This window comes from Thalassophryne amazonica, chromosome 16, assembly GCF_902500255.1.
Source record: "Thalassophryne amazonica chromosome 16, fThaAma1.1, whole genome shotgun sequence".
Lineage (NCBI taxonomy): Eukaryota > Metazoa > Chordata > Actinopteri > Batrachoidiformes > Batrachoididae > Thalassophryne > Thalassophryne amazonica.
Window position 1 is genome coordinate 60,323,479 of NC_047118.1, and position 20,464 is coordinate 60,343,942.

At 39.2% G+C, this 20,464-nt stretch overlaps 1 protein-coding gene across 3 annotated transcripts in view; it reads right to left on the minus strand.

The window, feature by feature from the left end:
- Positions 1 to 20,464, minus strand: part of baiap2l1b (BAR/IMD domain containing adaptor protein 2 like 1b) — a 104,923-nt gene that overhangs the window by 72,106 nt on the left and 12,353 nt on the right. For all 3 annotated transcript variants that reach the window (XM_034189589.1, XM_034189588.1, XM_034189590.1), the window contains exons 2-3: positions 14,640 to 14,715; positions 12,598 to 12,684 (exon numbers count right to left, since the gene is read on the minus strand). In XM_034189589.1, the coding sequence (XP_034045480.1) occupies positions 12,598 to 12,684; positions 14,640 to 14,715 (163 nt within the window). The remainder of the gene's footprint in view (positions 1 to 12,597; positions 12,685 to 14,639; positions 14,716 to 20,464) is intronic.

Below are 20,464 nucleotides of genomic sequence, written 5' to 3' on the forward strand. Positions count from 1 at the left end.
AATTATTTTAAAAGTTGACAGCGCCTCATTCATTCATGTTTACCACAGGCATCAGTCGATTCATCTGCATTCTGCATGTGATGAAATTTTTATTTTTTTTTTAAATGTTAAATTTACTCTGTTTGGCCTCCATATGGAGCATAAATATGCATGCTCGATGATGTGCTTGCCAATATTTATGTGCTCCGCCTGCCAAACAAAAGGGTTTTTCTAGCAGTGGAAATGTAAACCAAGCCAGACTTAACTGTTCCGACCCGGACCATACCATGTTGGACCAACCCAAACTGTTTGGTGGAAATGGGGCTGTCAGCATAAAATGGCTAAATCATCATGGTGTGACAGCTGCATAACGTATTCAACATATTCAACAATTTTTTTCTATACGTCAGCATACGTTGGCAAAATCATCAAGGTGTGACAGGGCCCTGAGAGATGCAAGCTAAAAGAAACTGGAATCTGCAAGGTGGTGGAAGGAGAGAATGTAGCTAGACAGCATAGCATGGTGATTTGTAGGATGACTTTAGAGGTGAAGAAGAAGAAAGTGAGAGCTCAACAAAGGATCAGATGGTGAAAGCTGAAGGAGGAAGACTGTTGTGTGAAATTCAGTGAGCAGGTGAGCAATTTTGGACAACTGGAAAAGAACTGCAGATGTGGAGAGAGAGACAGCTAGAACAGTGGTGTCCAAAGTATTCCAGAAAGGGCAAAGAGGGTGCAGGTTTTCTTGCAGCCACTGACTCCAGCAAGTGATTTCAATGATTAACATCACTTTGAGCAGGTGGGATGAGTTCATCAGTTCATCAACTCACACACACACTAGGACAGCGGAAGGAAGACCAGGATACTTAGTGGTAGAACAAAGATGTCCAGGAAAGCATAAGGAGAAAGACGTTGGCATGCGATGCAAAGTGTGTTGGTTCCTATTTTTAAGAACAAGAGTGATGTGCAGAGCTGCAGTAAGTACAGAGGCATATAGTTGATCTGCCACAGCATGAAGTTATGGAAAGAATAGTAGAAACTAGGCTCAGAAAACAGGTGAAGATCTGTGAGCAGCAATATGGTTTCATGCTGAGAAAGAACACTACAGATGCAATGTTTGCTCTGACAACACTGATGGAGAAGTATAGAGAAGACCAGAAGGAGTTACATTGAGTGTTTGTGGATTTAGAGAAAGCTTATGGCATGGCAGGGTGCCAAGAGAAGAGTTGTGGTATTGTATGAGGAAGTCTGAAGTGGCAGAAGTATGTGAGGGTAGTGCAGGACATGTACAAGGACAGTGTGAGAGTGGTGAGATGTGCAGTAGGAATGACCAATTAATTCAAGGTGGAGGTGGGATTACACCAACTATCAGCTCTGAGTCCTTACTTGTTCACAATAGTGATGGATAGGCTGTCGGATGAGATCAGACAGGAGACTCCATGGACTATGATGGTTGTGGATGACAATGTGATTTGTAGTGAGAGTAGAGGGGAGGTTGAGTCTAGCCTGGAAATGTGGAGACAGGCTCTGGAATGAAAGTTAGTAGGAGCAAGACAGAGTACATGTGTGTGAATGAGAGGAAGCCCAGTGGAATAGTGTAGTTACAAGGAGTAGAAGTGGTGAAAGTAGATGAGTTTAAAAACTTGGGGTCAACTGTCCAAAGTAATGGAGAGTGTGGTAGAAAGGTGAAAAAGAGAGTGCCGGCAGGGTGGAGTGGATGGAGAAATATGGCAGGAGTGATCTGTGACTGAAGAATATCTGCAAGAGTGAAGAGGAAAGTCTGCCAGACAGTAGTGAGACCAGCTACACTGTACGGCTTAGAAGCATGGCACTAACAAAAAGACAGGAGGCAAAGCTGAAGATGTTGTGATTTTCTTTGGGAGTGATGAGGAAGGACAGGATTCGGAATGAACATATCAGAGAGATAGCTCAGATGGATCGGTATGGAGAGAAAATCAGAGAGGTGAGATTGAGATGGTGTGGACGTGCTGAGGAGGGACTTGGGGTATACAGGGAGAAGGATATTAAGGATGGAGCCACCAGGCAAGAGGAGAAGAAGGAAGCCAAAGACTAGGTTTATCAATGTGGCAAAGGAGGACATGCAGGTGGTTGTTGTGACAGAGGAAGATAGACAGGACAGTGAGATGGAAATGACTGATCTGCTGACACGACCCCTAATGGGAGCAGCTGAAAGAAGAAAAAGAAGATAGATAAATAAATAGAGGTAAAATTAGAACATTCTTACAAAATAAATTAATTTCCTAATCTGATAAACATCCTTGAATCAGTGAATCTTGTTCTGAAATTATTTAAAAATTGAACATTTTAAATTGACAATAACGGATAAGACCATGAATACTAACTAAGGTATAAGCTAAACCTATAAGAATTATCAGTAATAAACCATATCGAGAGCCAACAAGTCCGTTATTTGCTTGTCTGCAAATTTTAAAATTCTGGGACTTGGTTGATTATACTACAATACAGATTATGTTATAAAGTCAAAAATAAGCTTTTGCCTCTACATGTCCAGGATCTGTTTAAAATGAGGGATTCCAGCTAGTTTCAGAGGAACATTATCATTTGAGAAATTCAAGATACGTCCTACTGTTAACAGTCATTGTGTTTCCGTTTTGAAAGACTTTACAAAAGAACATATTTACCCATTATAAATTGAAGGATTAGGTTTACCATTTTTGTCATTGTTCACTCTTACTTGTTTGGTCATGTTTTTAAATTTCTGTGATTAAGTTAAATAGCTTATGCACTTTCTTTTTTTGTGTAGTTGTTATTAGCATATATATATATATATATATATATATATATATATATATATTTTTTTTTTTTTAATGGTATAAGGCGAGGGTGCGTATATGCCTTGCTTCTGCCTTCACCCTTTCGGCCACATGGGTTCTTTGTACATTGTTCCTTTTATGTTTTGTTATTACCTTTGTTGTTGCTCATCTGTGTGCCGGATAAATAAATTCATTCATTCATATGAAGCTACACGTATATAGAATTTCCTTGTAGTTTTCACTTGCCTTGATCCACGTTTCAAGAGTATGTCCTATATAAAGCCAGCTGTCGAGAGGAAGCATACGAGGCACTGAGGGCAAAGGTGATCCAGATGAATGAGCCAGCGGTTCAATCAACACCAGCACCTAATTCTGAGATACCTACCCATCATCAAATCTTCATCATCATCAAAACTTACAATTCCAGAAGTCTAATATGACTGGAATACTTTTTGCTTTTCTAGTGCGCCCATGTACCAGTTGCTGAAGTGGAGGTTCCTGAAAAATAAACATGGGTCTCAGGCCCAAGGATCAAAGATGTCACCACCCAGGAAAAGAACAGCAGTGGAAGAACTTTTTGCCATCAATGAGCATTCAGAGAAGGGAAATTTGTGTCTCTCAGAGAAGGTTGCAACAGAACCGGCACCTTATAGGAAAGAAAAGCAAATTCCTATGTTTGATGATCCTCTCCAATGGTGGTCAGAGAATGAAAGAAAATTTCCACTCACGGCCACAGTTGCAAAATGTTTGTCTGTTCCTGCAACCTCTGTACCGAGCGAACAAATTTTTGTCAACTCCAGGTGACAACTGTGTCAGCACAAAAATGCGTGTTCCATTTTATTTGGTAAAATCTAAGTGTCCTTAACGAAAACTAAACCATGGCTCTTTGTGTATTCTCTCTCTCTCTCTCTCTCTCTCTCCATACATACATACATACATACACACACACACTATGTGAAATATTAGTCTAGTCTGGCTGGAAAGGGTATTCTGCTGGTAGCATGCAAATCATTCCACAGTCCTTCCACTGTTTTTCCACTGTGGGCAGAATAATCCTGGCATCTATGAGAACCACCTGACATACCATGCAAACACGGCAGGATTATGTAAAGTGGAGCAGGTCAGAACCGTCAAAGTACAGTGTGCGTGTGAAGCCTGTTGCAAAACTCAGTACTATAAAAGGACAAGATCTGTTGAGATTAAATTCCCTGAGGACAGCAAAATGCTTTAATGTAATTTTTATCAACAGCTTTAGGGACACATTCATGCCATGTGAAATTCTACAAATTAGCATTTAGATTAAGCAGAGTTATCCCATAAATACATCAAATTGATATGGAGAAAACAAGCTGCAAACATGTCTACCGCCTGGTCTTTCAGTTACTTCTTCTGTTTCATTTGACCAGGGAAGGAAACAAGACAGATATCCGAGTGCTTGAATAAAAGAACTGTTGACATTTGAACTCTGGCAGAGGACAAGGATGCAGGCTGGAGGAATTAAGAGAAGAAGGTAGGAGGATGAGGTACACCAGTCCTCCAATGCCTCTCAAGAGTATCTTGTTTCGAGTTGGCAGCATGTCATTGCAGCTCAGGTTTCTGACAGGCCAGTTTCACTTTGTCCACAGTTCGACTGAGAGGCAAGATTCAAAGGTTTTTACAAAATCCTAACAGCATCTGTTATCTTTTAGCACATGTATATTATGCTTAGCACAGTATTCGGCAACATACTTTTGACTTTACAGATTTACTGTACAGTCTAGTGATTCATGAGAATAATTTGCAGTGTTTATTTAATTGACCGATTTACTAAGCATTCCTTTATAATGACTTGGACTCAATGTCACAATTTGTTTTGGTTTATAATATGAAAAGCTCAAAGTTCTGCTTTTTAATTCAACCTATCATCTGGCCTTTTAAGTGGATAGCTTTGGTGAAGTGAATTGGCAAGTGAGCCAATTATTCATAATGAATAAACAATTATGAAAATGTTGGAGACGGCTTGTGGCAGAGAAATGAACTTTCAGTTCACAGGCAACAGTTCTGGTGGACATTCCTGCAGTCAGCATGCCAACTGCACGCTCCCTCAAAACTTGCAACATCTGTGGCATTGTGCTGTGATAAAACTGAACATTTCAGAGTGGCCTTTTGTTGTGGCCAGCCTAAGACACACCTGTGCAATAATCATGCTGTCTAATCAGCATCTTGATCTGCCACACCTGTGAGGTGTGATGGATTATCTCGGCAAAGAAGTGCTCACTAACAAATTTAGAGAGATTAGTGAACAATATTTGAGAGAAATAGGTTTTTTGAGTATATATAAAATGTTATTAGATCTTTGAGTTCAGCTCATGAAAAATGGAGCAAAAACAAAAGTGTTGCATTTATATTTTTGTTTAGTGTATATATACATATAGTTTGCACCGTGTTACAAATTAAACAACTGCAAATTATAAAGAAGATGATGCCTATAGGGCCGGGGGTATTTTAGTATTGCATTATATTTTGCTTTCTCAAAAGCTCAGAATTAGAATTTCACCTGGAATCTTCATTTAAATGACATCACTTCCTCTCGGAGCAATTTTGGCAAGCGATTTGAAGCACATGGGAAGAAAGGAATAGTTTACAGGTGGAATTTGGTTTTTGCATATTATGTGGATTACTTGAACTGGTGAACAAGTGTGTTGTGCGAGGGTCCATTCTGTAAGTGGTACTGACTCTGAGCCTGAAAAGTTCTTTTTTACAGCTAGTACCAGGAAGCTAGCAGAACTAGCCTGATTAACTCCTTGCCTTTGTGGAAAAGCGCTAAGAGCTTGCTTCCTCATCTGGGATTTAAAGCCTTGAAAATGCTTATTATTTGCAGGATTGTGTTATTTGTAACTGTGCAGGGGATATTCTGTGATTGTGTAGGCATATGTCAATGTCATGTCAGTGCTAAAGTCAGATCCCATTACGACATCCTGAATGTGGATCAAAACGGCAATAACTCTGCCTTGCATTTTTCAGATGCACTCTAGTTTATTATAATTTTATCAGCTATACTGTATCAGGACCCGCACAAGTTAAAGACTTGGAAGAAATATTTCTAATCTGATATAGAATTAACAAAAAAAATTGTGTTGGCTGGACAAAGATATGCACGTTAAGGCTACAAAGACCTGTGAAAAGCAACATGTCCGCTCCGAGCAGCGACACTGGCTAACAGCTGCTAATCGTTAGCTTCTCCAGCTAATCCACTCGTGCAGCTAGAGTCTCTGCTGCAGCTAGCTGGATGCTAACTAGCATCCTAGCTGACATAAAGAACAGAAGCGGCTGAAACAAAAGGAAAAACACAATGAATGAAAAACATGAGAACAAAAAAAAAAAAAATGCAACCAAAGAAAGTTAATGCATCTGAGGAAGAGATGGAGGAGATCAAGAGTAATTACTCTCATTGTGAGTCATACAAGAGAATAAAGGATACTGAAGTGTGTCAACAGGTCAGGACTTGATGTGACTCATCTAAACTATTGGACATCATGTTTGTCAGTAAGTGAAGTCGTTATCTCAGCGTGCACAATGAATAATGGGTACACCCAAAGGTCATTTGTGATAAATTTGGCTCAGAAGTGACAAGCCGCCAATGTTTTGATAGCGACATAGAAAAGGTCAATGCAAAAAGTGATGGAAAAATTGATTTAGGACACAATTTTGGACAGGACAGAAGAAAGTCATGGAAATGGATGATACAGGGTGAATTTGGATGATTTTCAGCAATGGACAGTGGTGAATTTAAAAGCAATTTTGAAGAAATGAGTTAAAGAAAAGAGGAGTTGATGGCACAGATGTTGAAGAAAGGAACAAGGCAGTTTTGCAGAACTCAGAACAAGTTGTCCAACAAAACCAGGCAGATTATGAATCACTACTTAGGACCAATGACAGGGAAATTATACCAGACCCCATGAAGATTAAAAAAAAAAAAAAAGTTGACGGGGGAGAAAGACAGAGTGTGCTGGTAACCTTGTAAACTTCTACAATATATTCTTAATTTATTTGACTCAATAGGACACTATGTTTGTTGCAAACTCTTGCTAAAGCAGTTGTTGTGATTCTGCATAAACAAATACGGCCATTCATATTTCCGTAAGCAGCAGTATGACAGCTCTTTCAAATGTCGTATTCACGTAAACCGACAATAGCAACTCCAAGAAAGCAGTTCTAACAAGCTCAATCAGAGATTTCTGACGTTTACCAATACGGATCACATCCAAAATACAGTGGAGTCTTCCATGCCCTAATATCTATGTGTGGTGGAAATTTTGTCAAAATCTGTGCTGTAGTTTTGATGTAATCGTGCTAACTAACAGACCCACAGACAAATAAAAGATGATTTTATTTGTCCTTGGTAGACGTAATACGCTTCTATAACATATTACTGGTTCATTTCATGGAACAATACATGAAATTCATTGAAAAACAATGATATAACAGGTGGTTTTGATCCTCAGACATAAATCTTTGCCAGAAACTGCGATTTCAAAGTGCGCTAATATGCTCCACATTCAGTAGTTCTACAACTAATTCATACTAAATTTGCTAAATGGAAGCACAGACACACAACGTTTGCTATTTTCACAATGATATTTTAACATGCCACAGATCTGAAGCCTGTAAAACATTGTTGATGTGTATACATTACACTAGCACCGTTCTATTCCTGATTGACCTTTGACTGAATGAGCTAGGGGGACCTTTAGCCACACTGTGCATGCTTCTGCTGAGATAGTGACTTCGCTTATTCATGCATGACAGCAACAATAAAAACTTGAAATATTTTGCAATGGAATACAACAGTGGCACTCAAACAACAGTATCAACATGGTGGAAAAGCTTACATCTGAACTAAAAATACAGTGAAATACAACTGTAGCCCAGAAAATCTGTTAGAGGTATCGGCATCTTTATAATTTTGTATGGATTAAAGGACCACAAAGAGACTTGGCAGCTCATTTAATGGTTAAATCTTTTCCAGCCCCTTTTCCAGCCCCAAATACTCTATTCTTGAAAGGGAACAAACACTGGGAGGGATTAGAATCCATGAAACTGCAAACTTAGAGCTTTTTTACAACAACCTTTCAAGCTTCCTTTGAGTGAGTACTTCATAATCAGTTTAAGGATGGAGAAATACTGGAAAAACCAGGAAAGCCTCTGTAGGAGACCAGGTGGCAGTTTCCATTGTGCTGTTGAATGTAATAAGAAATGTTTCTGTACAAATCAGCGGGGAGTTGGCGACATACTGCAGTTAAAAATGTGCCAGTAGTACAAGATGTCTGTCGACAGCAAAGTAGCTTCTGGGAAATGAAGACTTGGGAGTTGACTAGAAACAGATCATAAAAAACAAACAAACAAAAAAAAAAACCAACAACAACAACACAAAAAAACAAACAAACTGTGCAATACTGTTCTAAACTTACAGTACATAAAGGAATCCTGTATTTTTCAGAGTATAAATGGCAGATGATTAACAAGTTTGGGAGGTCAGGTGAGTTATACGACTTCAGTACAACTAAAAAAAAATAATGCGATCGTAATAGTAATAATAAAAACAACAACAAGAGCAACTGGACATTCCTGACATCCGCCAAGGGTTCACGAGGACTGAAAATAAAAGATATGTGATTCACATCGTGACCTGGTGTTGCTGACCAAACGGTCCCCCCTAAAAATTGGTCTGCCCTGCCTTCACTGTGCATGCGTCATTTCTGAGCATCAGCAGTAATTCACCAATTATCACCTTGTTTCTGCTTAAAACTGCACTCCAGTCATCATCTATCTCAGCGACAGATATCTGAAGCTTTTGTACAACAATCAATTCCACATAAATTCAACATTATTTCATAATAAAAGACCGGGGCTGATTCCAGCGCCAAAGCAGCATGTCTGAGTCTGACGTGCTTTTGAAAATTTAAGCTAAAAATTGGCCATTCTAGGCATACCCAAAGGGGAAAAGCCAGATACGACAACCCAAGTCCCTTCATCATGTCCAGAAGGCTGGGGAAGTTTGTTGAGTGGGCATTCTCATTCTGGCTTAGCCAGTACATGGCCCTCAGTGAGGCAGTTGGAGTCCGTGAACATTTTTAAGTCAAGATTTAAAACCTATTTTTATTCTCTTTGTTATGAGTAGCTTTTATTTTATGTTTAATTCTGTTACGTCTGTTTTTAATTAGGTATCTTAATTTTTTTTTATTTATTTATTTATTTAAATTTTTTATGTTGAACTGTTCTGTGTGAGGCACCTTGAGATGGCTTTTGTTGTAACGGTGCTTTATAAGCTGATTAAATTGAAACTGAACATTTTATTGAGTCTTAAAGTAAATAAATATGAAACTGGTCAGTGGATCCTTAAACTCTGGACATAATAAACTCTACATGGTGGATCCTTGATCTCTGGACATAAAATCTGTTAGTTTTTGTCAAAAGCATTTCCTTTCAGACATTATAATTGGCATGAATGTCTTTCCATATCTGAACTGAGCTCTTACATCGCGCTGTGCTGCACGTCAGGTTCATAAAGAATGCAGGACGTCTCATTTTAGGAGGAAAAAAGTTTTAGTCGATTGTAGTTTATTGTCTGTATTGCAATGTTTGTAAGAGGTGTCATTTTATTTAAAGCAGCAATTCGTTTTGAAGTTATTAATTCCGAGCGGACTCTGTCTCAGCAGAGAGCCGTGCAATGTTTGGAGCTGTGACAACGGAACGGACGATTCTTGCTTGTTGACTGCAACAAGACAAGAGTCCCAGTTAGTGACTTTAATACATACAAAAGTGACTCATGATATTTTAATGGCTTTGAGAGGGGTTACCGCTTCTGAAGAGCAGCGAATCAAAGAGCCACGAGCCATTGAATCAAAGCATTGCTTCACTGATTCATGCTTTAAACTGGAGTCGCGCTGCAGAAACGGTTGATTACAGACCCGTTACACTGTATTGAAAATAAGCATAACAGTCCAAAATAAGCGTAACGGTCCAAAATGATAGTGTAACGGGCCGTAACGCAAGTTTGCGCTAGCTAGAACCCTGAAGATGTTGCAAACTGATATTTAATTCACAAGCTCAAACAAAATAGTGTCTTCCTGATCTTCATTTTACATTGCGATGTCATCTGCTGCAGAACCTGTATATTGATCCGGATCACTCCCAACATCCAACAATAACAGGGTCGTCCTCTGTACAATAGCCACATGTGATTTAAATTTTGTCAAAATCCATCAAGCACATTTGAGATGATCCTCAAAATTGTGAAAATTTAAGAAATGATCCAGAATCAGGATTGTGATCCCGATCCACTTCAAAATTTAACGGAGTCTTTCAAGGCCTAATATCTGTGGGGAAAATTCCGTTTAAATCCGTGCAGTAGTTTTGACGTAATCCTTAAAGCCTATAAAGTGAAATCCTGAGCCAGAATTTTGATCCGGATCACATCCCAAATTCAGTGGAGTCTTCCATGCCCTAATATCTACGAGGTATCTTATAAAACTAACCGGCAGTTTTATAAAAAAAACTATATGGATTTGAATGACATGCGATTACACCAATCATGCTTGAACCCTCGTGCGCATGCGTGAGTTTTTTCACGCGTGTCGGTGACGTCATTTCCTGGTGGGCAGGCTTTGAGTGAGCACTGGTCCCGCCCTCTCGGCTGAATTCCTTTGTTTGAGACGCTGCTTGAGACGGCGCGCGTTGCTTTATCAAACTTTTTTCTGGACCTGTGAGGAATATCCAAGTGGACACTATTCGAGAAATTCAGCTGGTTTTCGGTGAAACGTTTAACGGCTGATGAGAGATTATGGGGATTATGGGATTATGGGCAACGTCGTCTGGCTGTTTCGAGCTGAAATCATCCTAATTTAAGGCTCTGTTGACCCAGGACGTCATGAGAGAATAGAGAAGATTCAGAAGAGGCCGGCATGAGGAGTTTATGCGGACATTCCACTGTTAAAGGTCATTTTGTAATGAAAGAACGTGCGCGCAAATTCGCCGAGTCGTTTCCGTGACAACTCAGCGAATCTGTGTGCACCGCGACAGGAAAAACACCTCCGTGTTGAAAACCATTTGTAAAATTCAGGCGGCTTTTGATGGCTTTCAACAAGTGAGTAACTGAGAAATTGTTTAACAGTTGGGCATGTTCCAACTTGCCTGTTAAGGTTTCCAACAGAGGTGTTTTTCCTGTCGCGACCCCCCGCGGTCGGGTGCGGCCCGACATGCGACTTTGCCCGCACGCTCTTTCATTACAAAATTACCTTTAACAGTGGAATGTCCGCATAAACTCCTCATGCCGACTTCTTCTGAAAGTTCTCTGTTCCCTGACGACTTACTGGGTGAACAGAGCCTGAAATGTGGAAGTTTTCAACTTGAAACAGCGAGATGACGCCACCTCAGAGTGCAGATCGCCGTCAGGCGCCGTGGGCCGTCCTTAAAGTGACACTTACACACCAAAATCTCTCATCAGCCGTTAAAATTTTCAATGAAAACCAGCTGAATTTATCGAATGGTGTCCACTCAGTTGTGCCTTACAGTTTTGAAAAAATTTTGATCAAACAAAGCAGCAGTCTCTGAGCCATTCCTAAACAATGAAAAAAATCGACGAGAGGGTGGGCGACTCCTAAAGACTGCCCACAGGCGAATGACGTAACCGACAGGCGTGAAAAAACTCGCGCATGCCCACGAGGGTTCAAGCATGTCTGATGTTATCACACGTGATTCAAATCCACATGGTTTTTGAAAAAAATAATAAGGTCGGATACTTTTCTAATAGACCTCGTATCTGTGATGCAAATGTGATGAGAATCCAAGAAGTAGTTTTGACGTAATCCTTCAAATCCTATATAAAATGTAATCTTGACCCAGAATCCGGCTCTGGATCACCTCCAAAATTTAATGGAGTCTTTCATGGCCTAATATCTATCAGTGGTAAAAAAATAGTTTTGACGTAATCCTGCTAACAGACAGACAGACAGACAAATAAATAAAGGCCAATGATTTTATCACATCCTTGGCGGACATAACAACAACAACAACTCTTTGGACAGGGCTTTCCCAGGAATCAAGGCACTAAACAAAATAAACTCTAATAGTAAAGTAAGTAAGTCCCTTCGGCTGCTCCCTTGTTTGCACTTGGGGTCGCCACAGCAAATCCAAGGTGGATCTGCATGTTGAATTGGCACACGTTTGACGCCGGATGCCCTTCCTGACGCAACTCCACATTACATGGAGAAATGTGGCAGGGGTGGGACTTGAACCCGGAACCTTCTGAACTGAAACCAAGCGCATTAACCACTTGGCCACCACCCCTGCAAACAAAATAAACTCTAATAACAAAAGAATAATCACCAGTAATAAAAGTACACTACAACAAGGCACACAAATCCCAAATTAAAGAGATACAAAGCAAATGTACTACTGTTTATTTGTCCAGGCTGAGGGATTCCATAGCTTCAAACCTTCCCACAGGTCTGGAAAATAACTAGTAGTCCTGACTTTTTCTGATCATCTGCTCGGCAGGACCACTGGCCTGAATGAATCTGGATCAGTGGGTAGGATGAATGTGTTGATGTTGATTCAGAAAAGGTAATAAATTAAATTATTATTGTTACCCTCTCACCAGACAATGTAGACATCCTCATCTCGTGTGTGTGTGCGTTTAACTATTTTCATGATAAATATCAGAAAAATAGTGTATAAATAGATTCCTGGAAATTCAACAGTAAGACAAGTATAGGAGTATCTTGTACAAGAAGAAGAAAAAAAAAATCTGCAAACCTGTATCAGTCAGAGCACCACGATTGCTTACCTAATTCTCTGGAGACAGGAGACACTGCAGCATTCTCACCAATCTTAGACACTGCATCAAAATACAACTTTCCTGCCAGGGTCATTGCTGGGAAAAATGACAAAGTCATAATTAGCCTAATAAAGTGGTTTAAATATGCATTAAAAGCCTCACAATATTAAACTTTTTAGAAAAATGAATGATCAAAATGTACCCCAAAATTTAATAGCATCTATGCTAAGATTAAACCTTTCAACAACTGTTTTGAAAATGGAGTCAGTGATTTTCTGAGTAATTCTACAGACAAAACAACAAATCTACAAGGCCAAAAATATAACTTCTCTGGTTAAAGTTAAAAAGGTATAAAGTCTAGCCTTCTAGGCTCATGTGGCACAAGAAGCCAGACATGATTAATCAACCCAGATTTAAGGTTTAAAGTATAAAAACCCCTTTCCTTCTGACTGCACAGTGGATATTTGTGAGGTAAGCTCAGTGAGGAATGTCAACTCTCTAATCAGTCTGGAAATTCATTCTTATTTATTCAGGGTTTCTCCTACCACCCTACAGACCTGGCAGGTTGCTGGTTAGAATGCAGACTTTTAAATGGGAAGAACAAGAGTCAACAATGGATAAAAGATACTGTTTGTGAAAGTGCCTCACAATGACATTTTGGTGTCAAACCAACGGCAATCACAGCACAGGAACACGATAAAGATGTTTATACTGCATAACTTACCATTACCGAGCTAATGTTAACAAGCAAACAGGGCTAAAGTGAGACACGTTTTCCCCATGGAGTAGCCAGTGTGTCAGTATACAAATAATGAATGTTTCAATGGTACGAATATTTCATGATGTGAAAGCTGGAACGTACCAGCTTTCACTGAATTAAATATTTGTTCCATTGAAAGAATGTAAAAACATTCATTATTTGTTTTATATAACGGCTAAAACAGATCCTTGTCATTTGATATTTTATTAATTTATAAACAAGAGAAAGAGAATTACATTTTGGTGTTCCACTGAAGGTGGATCTGCATGTTGAATTGGCATAGGTTTTACGCCAGATGCCCTTCCTGTATATATATATATATATATATATATATATATATATATATATATATATATAAAAATAAAGGACTCCGTGTAGTTACTCTGGATTTTTGGTGCAATGATACCAAACGTATGGAACCAAATTTGCACTCTAAATGGAACCAAACTGCACTCTAAATGCGATGCAACACGGAACCAAATTGCACTCTTAAATGCGATGCAACACAAATGGGACGAATAAAGCATGTCACATGACATACAAAGCACCAATCAAATGACAAGGATCCACTCAGCTGTTATATAAACGTTACTATGTGCAGGGAGACAGTCCTGTGGCATTTCACTTGTGAACGAGACTACTTCAGCTGTACTGGCATACCTGTCGCCAATCTCGGTATATGCACTACGCATAGTACCCCAAGAAGCTTATCAAACCTGGTATGTGTGTTAGGTATATTGATCCCAAGAAGTCTTATTGGTTTTGGGGTCAAAATGCCAGTCATTGAAGTCCACTTGGCAGCAAATGTGGTATGTGTGTTAGACATGGTGACCCCAAGAAACCTATTCATTTTGGGAACAAAAGTTCGTAATCAAAACTACACTTTGTAAAAGCCATCTTCAGTAAAGTGCCGCTCGTCAAAGGTAACTATCAGTTTGCCAGGGTGCTGAGGGTTAGTACAGACTAATATTGAGAAGCCATTCAGAAACACTGCATGTGGGAGATACGTGTGACATGATACAAAAAAAGGGGAAGGGTTTAAAATGACAAGCACTGACGTGCACTAGCTTTGTTAATCCCTGGAACTAAATGAAACAACAAAAACCAGACACACAACTGAAGTGCTGAGCTGATAACACAGACCTTTTCCAAAGTTTGGACAATGTGTCAGTAATGAAAAGGAATGACATATGCCTCTGTGGGCTGTAACACTGAGTCAACAAGACAATCCTTTGGGAACAATGCTCTTTGTCACTGAGTGTTTATTAAAAAAAATTAACTATGACCTTACCAGCCACTGATTTCTCATAGTTCTTGCCCAGGTTGACAAGGTTCCTCAGTCCTGGGTTGAAGTGTTCCATCACACTCTAGTAGATAAAAAACATTAGATGAGTCTAAAAGATTTGTACCAGTTTTTAGTTATGTTGTGAAATTTTATTTATTTGTTAAATTGGGCAATTAACAACACTGTACAACCGGTAGAACAACAAACACACATCTTAAACTCTGGTGTCATCATCAAGAACAATCATAGGTGAAGACTGGAAACTAAATTGGGATAAAATGCTCAATAGGGAAGTATTTTCTCTATTCTGTTTAAATCAACATATCAATAATGATGTGTTGATTTAAACAAAATAAACATGTTAATCTGAAATTACTGAGATCGTCTGATTCATACACTAACTTTACAATGAGGAAGTCTCAGAATCTGGAATAAAAGATGCGATAAAGGTATGGAAATATGGCACGTGGAAAACAATGGTTCACCTATTAAATGTTTACATTTATGGCAATAGATTTGATGGAAGAACGGGCACAGCTGTATAGAATATATGGGCTTTGAATAATTTGGAGATTGTGGAAATGGTGTTGAGGTGAAATGAAATCAGATTTTTCAGGAACCTCCCAAATGACTATTTACTTCACTCCAGTCTTTGGTTTCAATGCGAAAGGTTCCCGGTTCAAACCCCAACCATGCCACATTTCTCCATGTAATGTGGAGTTATGCCAGGAAGGGCATCTGGCATAAAATTTGTGCCAAATCAACATGCAGTTCCACCTTGGATCTGCTGTGGCGACCCTGAGTGAAAACAAGGGAGCAGCCAAAAGGACTTACCATATCACTCCAGATCAAATAAGAAAAAACAAACAAAAATATAGTAAAAAAATAACGAATCAATGTTGTAACAAAGAGTAAGAGCATTGCTGTTATGGGCCATTAATTTTGTTAACATTATACTGCTAATACAGGTGCAACAATAAAGCATAAAACTGAAAAATCGCAGTCATTTGCATGTACTGATCCTTGGCTGCATATGTTAAAAAACATGTTACACTGGCTATGAATTATATTATCAGATGTTTATTCCCCAGCGTGCTGGCAAAATGGCAAGCAGGGTATTACCGGTTTCACTACTGTGTGTGTCTGTGGACAGGATAAATCAAAAACATCAGGAGGGATTTCCTCCACACGTGGTAGGATTCTTACTTGGATAGAGATCTATTTTATTGTTTTGGAAAAGATGTGGAAAAGGGCATGAAGGCAACAGTGATGCAGTAGGAACTTAACCTAGATCTTCAAGGGACGTGTCATTGCGGCAAATTAAATTCCTAGAAATTTACAGTCTTCATCATACACAATATTTGGCTCTGTTACCTTCAAAACTAGGTGAAGGCTATTTATCATCAAACTTAAATATTGTAGTAGTTTGGTTAAAAGTCAAGGAAAACATGATCCAAAAAAGTTTGTTTTTTCTTTTTATAACTTAACCAAGAAGACTAGATTGATCAAACTTCATGGGAAAATTACTTGGAGCTAGGGGTGATTAGATTTTGGAATAGGTCGGTCAAGGTAAAAAAAAAAAAAAAAAGGATCTAAAACACCTTTTTTGGTACATCTCGACAACCATGAATCCTAGATGGATAAGTAGACTTTGGACTAATTTGGTCAAAGGTCAAGGAGAAATGGGTCTGTAATATCTGTATATATCAGCCAGCAAGAAGCCTAGATGGATGATCTAAAGCATCAGCAAAATATCAACAAAATATTTGTGATTGATTGGTATGAATGACTTCATAATGAAGTCTCACAGAATTAAAAAAAAAACAAAACATCATTACAGACATATGTATATTTAACTGTTCATTTATATTATGGTGTGTAGGGTATGCATCAGCCCTCTGATGCCTTTCATTTTTGTCCCCCATCTCCCCGACAGAGGGACACAGAAATGCTGCCTATCCATCCGTTTGAAACTCTGTACTTCGTATAACTTTTCATAGATTTGAGACAAATTTACCAAATTTGCAACAAGGTTGCATCCCCTAAAGGTCCATGTCAAGTTCGATGATGTGTGAGCTTGACCAAATACTAAAAGTCATAGAGCAAAACTAGTGCCTATGTGTGATGAAGACTGTATTAAAAACATTTCAAAGGATTTCAAACAGGTTAAATAAATTTACAGCAAATATGCAGGACATAGGGCCAAAAATATCCATAACACTGTACTCCAAATAACTTTTCAAAGAAATAACACAGGTTTACCAAACTGGGAGCAAGGATGCATCCCTTGAAGATCTAGGTGAAGTTTGTACTTCTGCACTGTAGCCCTCATGCCCTTTTCACTCAAACTTCAATGTCTTTCCAACACCTTTTCCAAACCAATGAAATCATGACTTCCAGGCAGCCTTTTCTTTGCATGAAGTCCCCCTAATAAACACTCCGAAACTCATCTTCACAGCAATTATTACAATGCACTTTGAAGTTGACTGTTACATTACTATTACTATGACACAGCTGCAAGAAAACACTGGCCACTCACAAATAGGTAGGAGAATACAGGGAATACAGGGGACACAAGGTCTTCAGGCCAATGTCGCATTTTTAATGTGATCACTCAAAATGAAATGTAAAAACTTCAGGCAGAATGTTCGTCATGTGGAAACTGTGGTGTCCACAGTTTCCACATGGGCAGCGGGATCCTCAACATTTCTAGTGATAATAATCTATCTTTTTACTTTTGTGCAAGTCTTTTGTTCTATATCTGGATACGGAACTCTGACCATGATTTGAACTATATTGTAGCCTTGAAATCAGGATTAATACTGGATTGTGATGGAGATGTACTGTTACACACCTACCTACTAAAACCTCAGAGTTCTGTCTTTTCCCAATACACTTTCTTTTATATCTGCTTCCTTTAAGACAGATTAGCAAGTACAGTGACGTGTCTTATCACCTTTTTGCTGGTAACATCCAGCTGTACTGTTCTTTTAAGCCTATTTAATTCGACAAATTATCTTCCTTAAATGCTTGTCTAATGTCAACCAGTGGTTAAGTGATAATTACTTATAATCGAATTCTGAAAAAACAGAAACTTCAATTCTTGCCCCTGACAGTGTCATTCCTCTAACAAAACAACACATAGGTCCTTTAGCTTCTTCTGTCTCATCCTATCTGCGGAATCTAGGCTTTATTTTTGACACAGCAATGTCCTTGGAGCATCATTGTAAACAGTTAATAAAAAACTGTTTCTTCCATCTCCGCAGTATTTTGAAATTGAAACCCCTTGTGTATAAGGTTTAATTGGAAATGATTAAGCTGGTCAACACCATTTTTCTTGCATGGAGTTTTTCCAGCGGATTTTGGGTAATTTTGTGGGCGCTGAATCTGAATCTGCTGTTAGTTTTTGCGATTTTAAAACATATTTCTCATATCAAGCATGGAAGCAAAAGCTGCAGTCTTGCACACCTCTTCGGTGCCATAAAACGATATTATGGCTCTTGTTCACATTTTGCAAACCTGGTTTAAAAACTATGCTGTGCATGATTAGTGGTGTCAAACTTATAACTGAATGAGCAACTTTTTCGTAATCGACACTGGACTTGCAGATTGAAAAAAAGATGTGATAGAGGAAATCTGAGCTCCGATTCGGATTCAGCACCCCGAAATTACCCTAAAGGCCCAGTCACACAGCATATAACGATTCCTGAACAAAGGAAAAAAAGTAAAAAAGTCAAATCGTTGAGAAAAGGTCAACAAATGAGCTTTGACTTTTCTCATCACTGAACAGACTGCGAATCAAGAGCACAAAAGGAACGAAAAAGGAACCGAAGCTAATGTTGATCTCCACGCTTTAAATGAAATATGCCTGGAGCCACTGCAGGAGTAGTGTGTGTCTGTGTCCTGTTCTGTGTACCAGGACTTGGCACTGGGACGGAGCTGTGTTGCGCCTGAGTCCTGAAGAAGGTGCAAACAGAAACGCGCAATCCAACCCACTGTGGAGATCTGCACGCACATCGGTGGATCCACCTACTCTGGTTGCTCATCCAGAACACCAAAGGGATCATCTCCATCATCAGAATCCTCACTGTCTGGTTCAGAGTGATGACATGCTGCATGCTCCGTCTTGCTCCAATTAAAAAAAATTAAAAAAAACGCTAGTGTGCCGTGGTGGCTGCTGTATTACTGTATTGTGTTACTATTGATTTATAACAGAAAACTGTCAAAAGGAGGAATGAATATAAGTGTAAAGATTGAATATATCAGAGCAGTAAATTGATCAGTCCGTACTGACTCCCCATGTGCAGTTATTTCCACCAGCTGCGTTGTGAATCAGCTGATCCTCAATGTGAATTCTGCCTTCCAGAACAGCAATGATATAATCATCTGAATCATCTACCTGTTGCCACATGTACAGAAGGGCTGGTTTATCATTCCTACACTCATATTGTTATATTTAATAAAAAATAAGCGCATGCAGGAGGCGATCACTGTTGCTGCTGCCACTGCCACTGCATTCACGTCCCATTGGAAATTACACAACTTTTTGTTGTTTCAAATTCAGCAGTTGCTTGCGGCGGGAGCGTGGTTTTCATTTTATTTTTGGTAAAATAATTGATTGTATCCACACAAAAGATTTATTCTGGCACCTCTATAAGGTGTCTGAGCCCAGTGAAGCTGACCCCCCACTCAGATATGAAAAAATAAATCCAAACAGGCTGAGTTGCTTTGTAATTTCTGATGGTACATGAATGCAGTGGCAGCAGCAGCGGTGCTCACAAACCGGCTTCTGCCCTGTATGAAAACATTCAGCTGGTTGAATGAAGTTGAACTAAACGCTAACATTACAAAAACTAAGCAAACAATAAAAAAAATGTCAAGAAGGACAGCAAAACAAAATATGGATGAATTGAGGTTTTTGGCGGCATTCGTTCAAATTTTTCGACAGCTTAAAAATCCTGACGAACAAAGGAACTAAGCTGCGCGAAGGTTAAACGATGTCAATGAAAGTCAATGAAAGTCCAGATTTCTTGTTTTGTTTGGGCTTCGTTGCCCTTCGTTAAGTGCCGTATGACCGGGCCTTAAATCAGTGAAGAAAAATGCAAGGAAAAAAAAATTTTTTTTTGACCAGTGTTATTCACGCTTTTATATCTTCACGTCTGTATTATTGTAATAGTAAATAAGAAGGAACTTGACCAAATTCAGGTCAACCAGAACTGTGCTGCAAGGCTTTTAACTGGAACACACAAAAGAGCCCATAACTGTTTTAGCCTCCCTTCACTGGTTATCTACAATACATCTAAAATCCAGACCCTTTAACTTTTGGCAGTGGCTACAGGTACGGATCCGTATCTACAGAGACCGTTCTAAAGATACGGAGGGTGTCCTACCGACCAATCAGAATGCGCAAATATGTCAGTACCCGTACCATATGCGGCTAAAGGTCCGGTGTCACGTACAATTCTTTCCGCCTCGCTTAGAAAACAGTGCTTGGAACTTGAGGTGGATGGATGATGAAAGAAGCAAAACACCTTCACAATTTCCGTCGATATTTTTGATGAATTTCTTCATTTACATTTGATGAATTTCTTAAAATTACAGCAGCTTGATTAAACAAATGTACTCAAATGATTATCAGCACGACGGCGAGCTTACAGGCTAACCTCCGCTATCACTAGAAGACACTTGCCAGTTATGGCTTCTGAAACAAGGGAGAAAAAAGAAACAGCACAGTTCAGCTGAAGCATTAGTGGACGTAAAATATTCTGTGTCTGTTAAGAGCTTCAGCACTTGTTCCACGTGTGTATTTCCCACCGGTGTCATGTACGTCC